A 9,174-nucleotide genomic window follows, 5' to 3' on the forward strand; every position below is an offset into this window, starting at 1 on the left:
CATCCTTTTCGTCTTTTCTTCCGTCTCATGGAATGAACTGCCTCCTGCACCACCATAATGTTATCAATACTCAACCTTGTGGATGTCGGAATCCGCAATACAAATTTTATGATGTGTATCGGATCGTCTAGCCTTGCTAATTCGAACAACAATCGTAAGAAGAAAACAAGAGAGTAAAATGTGTGTATCTGTTTATTGCTCAAGAAAATTTCCTCCCCCAATACAATGGTTTTCGTTTCCTATTTATAATTACATGATTTGAAACCGAAGTCGCTCATCAAGCCGCAGATCTCGCCTCCATTATTGCTTCCGTTTCGAATCTTCCCGATCTCGCATATCCCGTGCAACCCGCCTTTCATTTAACTCGTGGGATCCCGCCGTTTTACTCGAACTGGGCTTGAACTTATTGGGCCGCTCTTTTCGTCCCCTGGATCGGGCCGACGGCCCACTTCGTCTTATTGATCCACTATCTTTCCGGGCCGGATCCGAACTGCGGGATCCGACACCAACAGTTTGCCCCCCAAGTGTTCCGAAGTATTCACTTCGGGATACTTTAAATAACAAACTCTTCTCGGGCTCGGAGATTTCGTCATTAATTCCGCTTTCCCCGGGATTTGGTTCCTCGACCGAAGTGACGTTTCGAGATCTTAGGATATAAATTTTCCCGCGGATCGAGGGATTCTTCTCGGGATGAGGGCGGCGTTTCGAGTTCCTAGGGTTTCCATATTCCCGCCAGAGATTCCTATTAATACTTGTTTGGACTCTTCGGGTTCTGCACAACCGCTTCAAGTTCGCTCATACTTCGTCGTCTGCTTATTTAAGGTACCGAACCTTCTCCTCTTTTTTCTCTTAACACTCTTCCGATTACGCTTAGTTCTTGCTATTTAGTTCCGGATTCGTGTTAGTTCACCGCTCTAGATTAGTTCCGTGCTAGATTTAGGCCAGAGATCTAAAAGATTTCTTAGATTTTCAGCCCTATGCTCCGAAATTGTTCGCTGTTCTTCAACTCCTCCGCCGTGTTCTTGATATTCCGTTGAATCGCAACCGTTTTCCGAAGAACATCAACCGCTTAATCTTTCCGGTTTCTGGGTTTTCACGAAATCTTCGAAGTTTGCTCAAGCGTGTTCTTGAGCTGTTCTTGAAATATCTTCCCAAATCCCTGGCGCCAGATCTTGTTTAGTCTCTACATCTTCCTTAATTACGTTATGGCTCCGAAGCGAAGCAGGAAGATCCAGAATGAGACTCACATCATGTAAGGCGAGTTCGGGAAGTATTTTTCTTCAAATCTCGACAATAAAAAGCTGGCTCTGCTGAAAGGTGCCTGCCAGATCCCTCGTCGAGTCTCCTTGATTACTCCGGGTCCGACAGATTCTCCGGAGTCTCCACCTACCGGTCACACTTGCGCTTTTGAAATTTTCTTTTCGGAATGCGGGCTATCTTTTCCGCTTCCCGGCCTTTTGGTCGAATTGATGCACGAGCTCGGAATCGCACTTCCTCAACTATGTCCAAATGTAGTTAGGACCGTCCTGTGCCTCCAGACCCTTGCAGAGGAAAATGGATACCGTATCACGCTATCCGACGTACTCCATCTTTATACAGTAAAGAAGGGGCGAACTCCGGGGACGTTTTTCCTCAGTCCTCGGAGTAATTTCAGAGTCTTCGGGGATTTTCCCGAAAAGGACGAGCAATGGAGAAAGTCCTACTTCTTCTTCGCTGTAGACGAATTTTCTTATGGTCCAAACACGGATTATTTCGTTCGTGAATGGACTCGTCGTCCCGGTAGATAGCTCCTTAGGTTTTTCACTGCTTTTCACTCGTCTTTTTTTTCCTTTCTAATCCGTCAATATTTTTGCTTTTGCAGCTAAACTTCCGAAGAAAACGCTTTCTCATACTTTTGCGGGGCAATTCGTAAAGATTTGCAATAGCAGCGACCTGTCGTGGGAATTGTTCACTTGCGAACGCATCCGGAGTTCGTGTGCTCGAATTGTCTCGCGATCCGACCTCATTTCCTCCACTCCTCCCTCCTCCCCTACTGTCGCCACTAACATGTCTCCACTTTCCTACCGCGAAGAGAAGAGGCTCCAAAAGGAAAGGGAAAAAGCGAGAGAAGCGAGAGAGAAAGAAGATAAGGCCAGGATGGTGAAGGCCTTGGATGAAGGGAAGTCCAGATCTTCATCTGGTAAAGGGAAGAACTCGGGTACCGTAGATCCGATTTCCGAATCGAAGACCTCTGATCACCGTGATCTAAAGAAGGTGTCTTCGGGAAAAGACCTAATCCGGATCTCGGATTCTCGCTCCTCCCGATCTTCTCGGGAAAAAGAAATTTCTGAAGGAGGTCATAGTGCAACCTCCTCAAGGAAACGCAGGAACGAGGAATCTGAAGTTCCTTCCCTCCAACGCAAGAGTCGTTCTCGTCTGAACGAAGAGAAAAATCCTTCCGAGGATGTTGGGACTAGTCTGGGGTCAAAACCAGAAGAAAAAGAAGATCCACAACGGGCCCCGGAGTCCGACTTGCCAACTCAGCTTCTTGTCCTGCCTTCGCGGGACTCTGAGAACCGGGGATCCGTCCGTCAGGAGATTCCGATCCCCACTGGTAAGTAGAGTCACTTCGAGTTCATTTTGACGTTTTATTTTATTTTAACAGCTCCTCCGAAGTCACCAGCTGATTTCATGAGGAACTTTACTCCTGTTGGGATGAGGATTCCTCCCTTTAGTGACTTGAAGGAGGTCAACAGAGCGAACTACTTTCGCTTCGCTGATAAACTCGGAGAGGTAATTCTTTGAACTCTTCTCCTCCTTTTATAAAAATAAGAACTTTTCTTTCCGTCCTCATGAATCTTCGTTTTGACAGTTAATGCTCGAGTACAACACCACCTTCTCCTGCCACGAGTCCCAGCTCTTTCCTGTTAACGAGCTAGATGGTCTCAGGGCCCGGATCGCCGAACTCGAAGAAGAAGTCCGTCAACTCAAGGAGATGGAGGAAGAAAATGCCAGGGCGGTGGCAAAGGCAAACGAGATCCGGGAGCGAATGCTGGAGGCCGAAGGTCGCTGCAACCTTCTTGACATTGCCAAGACTGATCTTTCCGAGAAGCTGAAGATTGGGAAGAACCTGTATCTCGAGGCATGTGAAAAGATTACCTCGCTGGAAGCTGAAGTTAAGCGAAGCGAGGAATGGTGCAAGATCGCTGCTGAGAAACGGGACGAGGAGCTCGCAGCAGCGAAAAAAGATGAAAGGTTGAGGCTCCGTGAACTCTATAGCGGACTCGCCTCGAAGCATGAGACCTACTACCAGGCCATCAGTGATAATGAGATGATTGGGACGCGTCTTGCCGAGACTCGGGCGAACCGAGAACTTCTTGAGGAGATTCTGAAGGGAGAGATTCCGGATTTAAAAGCCGAACTAGAGTCGGTAAAGAAAGACGAGGAAGAGGCTGAGAAGAAAGCTCGCGAGGTAAGCGCTCTCAGACCTCAACCAAATGAGTTTGCTCATCTCTTTGTAGCGACTCCCCCAGAGCCCGTGCAAGAGACATCTCTTCCCGAAGATGATGTCGCCATTGATGAGTTCGGCACTAATAAGGGTTTCATGACTGGCCAGGACTTCGAAGCTGCCGTTCTGCCCGAGGAGATGCAGCAAGATCCCGACGTTAAGGGTCAATGATCTGGTTCCGGGGTTGTGATGGCTAGTGCCCCCCTTTGTTGTTTTTATTTTTTAAACCCAAAATCTATTTATCGTTTTTTGAAGACTTGAATATTTCCCTTCTATTTTTATATAAGTCCTTTTGAATTTTAAATCCGGAGTATTCGAGAAATTTGAATACCTCGTAAGAAAAATTAAGAAATACTTAAGATTTCAACGAGATACGCAGTTTACATGAACTCAGAATTCATCCTTCAATGGATAAGGGAAATACTAAGAACGAGAGTTAAGTGGGTGTTCTTAATATAAAAAATGAGGATCGGGACTCGGAGTCCGCAGTAATCCCTAGTCTGTGTTGAACCAGACCCTTTTTTGCTAAGAAAAACTTAGGCTTATCTTTCAAGAATTACCAGAGGTCTGAGCTCGGTTTCGAGAAAAGTAGTTACGAGGTTCTTCTCGGTTTCACGGATTGCGAGATTATTCTCGGCTTCTTTGAAAGATGTTTAGAAGAATATAAACATTTTATTTGATTTAGAGACTGCACTCAAAGTTCGAGCTGCCTACGTACCCAAAGGTGGGGATCAAGTCTATCGTAGTTCGATTTACAATAATGAAAATAATAAAATACTTAAATAAAGTATCTCTTCAGATGAATGGAATTCCAAGCTCTTCGGACTGCTTTTCCTTCCATGTTTTCAAGGCGATAAACTCCATTGCGAACTACCTGAATAATTCGATAAGGACCTTCCCAGTTCACGCCTAACTTTCCCGCTCTGTCTTCGGCTGTATTTTGCTGAACTCTGCGTAATACTAATGTCCCAACATCGAAATGCCGATTTCGGACAGTCGAGTTATAGTATCGAGCTGCGGCATTCTGGTAATTTTGCATTCGAATCAAAGCTCGATCTCGTCGCTCCTCAATGGTATCAATAACGTCCACCATCAGTTCGCTATTTGCTGCCTCGTTCTGCGGGTTATTCATCCGTCTCGGACTTGGCACAGATATTTCAGCAGGGATTACAGCCTCCATTCCATAAACTAATGAAAATGGTGTTTCACCAGTTGCACGCCTAGGAGTAGTGCGAATTGCCCAGAGAACACTATGTAGTTCATTAAACCAAGTTCCTTTGTGCGACTTGAGTTTTTTCTTCAAAGTAGACAGAACAGTTTTGTTCATTGCTTCAGCTTGACCATTACCCTGCGGATAACGAGGCGTTGATCGACTGAGTCTGATCTGCCATTCTTCGCAGAAAGATTCGAATTGCCGTGAAATGAACTGAGGTCCGTTATCAGTAACGATCTCATATGGCAAACCGTGCCTACAAATGATGTCCTGCCAAATGAACTTGCGAACTTGAACCTGAGTTATGTTTACGTAGGCTGCCGCCTCTACCCACTTCGAGAAATAATCGGTAAGTACCAAGACAAATTTCACTCCACGAGTAGAAACATGAAGAGGCCCAATAATATCCATAGACCATTTCATAAATGGATAAGGCGAAGAGACTGATGATAATGGCTCGGTGGGTTGGTGAATTGAAGGCGCATGCTTCTGGCATTGCTCGCACTTCCGCGCATACTCCTCGCAATCCGCGATTAACGTGGGCCAGAAATATCCGTACTTTCTTACTTTATAAGCCAAAGAGCGACCTCCGGACTGATTTCCGCATACTCCGTCATGAATCTCTTTTATCACAGTACGGACCTGCTGTCCGAAAATACAGATCATGTCAGGACCCGAAATTCTAGTGAGTTCGAAACTAAGAAACTTTTTACTCAATTCCTGACGCTGAGCGAGGTAAGCTTCCATTCTGCCATCTTTTGCTTCATAGTCACCGGAAAATTGATTAGCAACGAGCTGCGAGTCGCAAAATGCCCGTAATTTTGTGACACCTATCCCAACCGCTAGACGAAGTCCTACAAGGAGAGACTCGTACTCCGTCTCGTTATTCGACGCATTAAATGCGAGACAAAATGACTGTTCAATTACTTCACCATATGGGGATTGTAATCGGATACCGATCTCGGAACCCTGTTTTGAGGACGCGCCGTCCACATGAAGTATCCAAGGTCCTTCACTTTCTTTGACTTCCACGGAGTCCAGAGGTAGTTCGATCAGAAAATCTGCGAGGACTTGTGATTTCAAGCTTGTCCTTGTTCGGAACTGAATATCATACTCGCTTAGCTCAATTGCCCATTTAACCAATCTTCCTGACTGACTCGGACTATGCAAAATTGCCCTTAAAGGTTGCGTGGTTAAGATAATAACCGTATGAGATTGAAAATACGGTCTTAGTTTCCGAGCCGAAGTAATTACTGCTAGAGCTAGCTTTTCTATCATCGGATATCTTGACTCCGCTCCCGAAAAAGACTTGCTTACATAGAAAATCGGTCTTTCCTCGTTCCGATCCAATCGCACTAACACTCCACTTACTGCGCTGTCGGAAACCGATACGTACAAGAAAAGTTCTTCTCCGAACTCGGGTTTCGCTAACACAGGAGGTTTGGACAAATAATCTTTTAGATTTTTGAAAGCCTTTTCGCAACTCTCATCCCAGATGAAATTCTTGTTTGCTTTTCGGAGCAGATTATAGAATGGAAGACACCTATCGGTTGACCTCGAGATGAATCGGTTCAAGGCTGCTATCCGTCCTGTGAGTCGCTGAACTTCCCGGATGTTGCGAGGCGAAGTCATCGCCAGAAAAGCGTTCAACTGTCGCGGATTAGCTTCGATTCCCCGCTCCGTGACAATGTAACCCAAAAACTCTCCCGAAGGAACTGCAAAAGTGCACTTGGTCGGGTTCAGTTTCATTCCGAACTTATTCAAAATTGCGAAGCACTGCTCTAGATGCTCAATATGCGAAGTGCTTGATATTGACTTCACCAACATATCGTCAATATACACTTCCATCGTTTTACCGAGGAGATCTTTGAACATCATATTCACCAACCGTTGATAAGTGGCTCCGGCATTTTTCAACCCGAACGGCATGACTATATAACAGTAAGTTCCACGGTCCGTGATGAAAGCTGTCTTTTCCTGGTCTTCCGGACTCATCAAAATTTGATTATACCCGGAAAAAGCATCCATAAAGGACATCATTTCGTGGCCCGTAGTTGACTCCACAAGTCGGTCGATGTGCGGAAGTGGGAAACTGTCTTTGGGACAGGCTTTATTAAGATCGGTAAAATCTACGCAAACCCGCCATTTCCCATTTTTCTTCTTGACTATAACAGGGTTTGCCAACCATTCTGGATATTTGACCTCGCGAATCAAACCGGCATCGAGCAGGCGCTGAACTTCGGCATTTACAGCCTCGGCTCGGTCTGGACCAAGTTTCCTGCGTTTTTGTTTTACTGGTTTGAAAGTCGGGTCAATGTTGAGCTCATGCGAAATGACCTTTGTATCGATCCCAGTCATCTCCTCGATTTTCCAGGCGAAAGTTTTTTGATTCCTTTTTAGGAAAGTTATCAGTTCGGCTCGGAGAGTTTCGCTTAATCCCGCTCCTATTCTCACAGTTTGATCTGGATACTCCTCATTAACTACCACTGCCTCAACGAGGTCACTGCTTATTTTTTTGACGGGATTTGCAGGCACCTCGAACTGTGGTTGCTATTGAATTTTAAGCTTATGACTGGACATGTAACACATCCTCGCAGCTCGCTGACTTCCCAGGATTTGCTTTACTCCGGACTTCGTAGGGAATTTCAAGCATTGATGATACGTTGAAGGTACTGCTTTCATCTCATAAATCCAGGGTGTTCCCAAGATAACATTATAAGCAGCCGGACGATCGAACACCGTGAACTCAATCATTTTGACTATGCCTTCTGCGCATACCGGGAGCACAATCGTTCCTAATGACATTGAAGTTTCGCTAGTAAAGGAAACCAAAGGAGATGGTGGCCCCCTTATATCTTGCTTCGATATCCCCATTCTTGTCAGAGTATCGAGGAAAATTAAATCCACCGAACTCCCAGTATCAATGAGAACCCGAGACACTTCGCAATGCGCAATGTCGAGTGTTATGATCAGAGCATCGTCGTGTGGTTTGTCAAGTTGACTTGTTTCTCTTTCGGAGAATGTCACTTCGGGTAATTGTTCCTCAGCAAGTCTGGCCTTCTTGATTATCGGGGTGGTTACCCTCCGTTCGTGTTGCTTGATTGCACTAATGGAGTCTCGAAATAGCTTGGATCCCCCCATAATCACCTGGATTTGCTTCTTCGGTCCTTTAAGAACATCAGGGGGCTGGATCCTTTTGGTTTTTTTGCTAGGAGGAGACGGTTCCTCTGTTCCTAATGTTTGCTCCGACGGATGAGTTGGCTCGAGTTCCGAAATATCGATTTAGGTTATTTCCCTGGATGCGAACTTGGCAGCCAGTAACCTTCCTAGAGCCTTGCAATCTTTCGTAGCATGCCCATTAACTTTGTGGATCTCGCAGTAGGCGTTTGGGTCACGAATCCACTTGTTACTCGGGAAAGCGCCGTTTTTGCTCTTTGGCGAGAAAGACTGCTTCGTAGGCGAATTCTTCGGAGAAACTTTTGGCTCCTCCCGACCCACTGAGAATGTGCTAGCTCCAGGCTTCCGAACTTCAGGTTGAACAGGTTTCTTCTGAGGAAGAAGTTGAGCAGGTTTCGGAGCTGCTTTGAACTTTTTTGCTAGAGCGGCCCGCTCTTCTTCCGCGTATATCCAGTTCGTTGCCCGATGGAGGGCGTCTTGAATAGTGGTTGGTCGGTTAACAACCAACTCTTCTCGGAAACGGGATTCGTGCCATAGACCGTTTTTGAGTGCAGCAATTGCTGCGGAATCAGACAGATTTGGGATTTGGACCATAATCTCTTTAAAGGAGGTGATGTAAGTCCGGAGCGGCTCTCCGGCTCCCTGTGAGAGGTTCCACAGCTGGGCATCAGTTACATCGCTCTTGATGAAGTATCCGTACTGCATGATGAAAGCAGTGGATAGTTGCTTGAAACTATCGATCGATCCTTCTTCTAGTTGAGTAAACCAGGTCAAAGCCGGCCCGGACAGGTTCTCGGCGAAGAGCTTGCATAAGCCTGCGTCTACTTCGTTTGGCTCCAAATGTACCCGACCTGCGGTCACCTGAAAAGACGCTAAAAATTCTTTGGGATCTCCCTTACCATCGTACCCCGGAAGTTTGACCTTTCTTTGGTCTCGAATTCGCAGGGCTACAATTCGTGGAGTAAAAGGAGTCCTTCTCGTCTCCTCGATCACTCTATCGACTTCGGGAGCCGAACTGGTGGCTTGATGAACCCTCGAACTCATTTCCCGAATCTGATTTTGTAAGCTCTGGATTTCCGGGTTGACCGGAAGGTGAGGTGGATAGGACTCGGTCTGAGGATGATGCGGGGTGCTGCCAAGATGAATGGGGAGAGGTGTTCTGGCTGGAACAAAAGGACCGCCGGCCGAATTTGAAGGTGCTTGAGCATGACGGGATCCATCTCCAGGTTCACTCTGAGAGCCAAGAGGCAAAGAAGATGGGAGTACGTTGTTCGGGGAAACGAGTCTAGGATCCTGA

At 46.3% G+C, this 9,174-nt stretch overlaps 1 protein-coding gene across 1 annotated transcript; it reads left to right on the top strand.

Moving 5' to 3' along the window:
- Positions 1 to 1,469: 1,469 nt before the first annotated feature.
- Positions 1,470 to 2,601, top strand: LOC110229855. Its single transcript, XM_021030907.1, has 2 exons — positions 1,470 to 1,779; positions 1,862 to 2,601. The coding sequence occupies exons 1-2, from the start codon at positions 1,470 to 1,472 to the stop codon at positions 2,599 to 2,601; spliced, it is 1,050 nt and encodes a 349-aa protein (XP_020886566.1).
- The last annotated feature ends 6,573 nt before the right edge of the window (positions 2,602 to 9,174 follow it).

This window comes from Arabidopsis lyrata (assembly GCF_000004255.2).
Source record: "Arabidopsis lyrata subsp. lyrata unplaced genomic scaffold ARALYscaffold_3, whole genome shotgun sequence".
Classification (NCBI taxonomy): Eukaryota; Viridiplantae; Streptophyta; class Magnoliopsida; order Brassicales; family Brassicaceae; genus Arabidopsis; species Arabidopsis lyrata.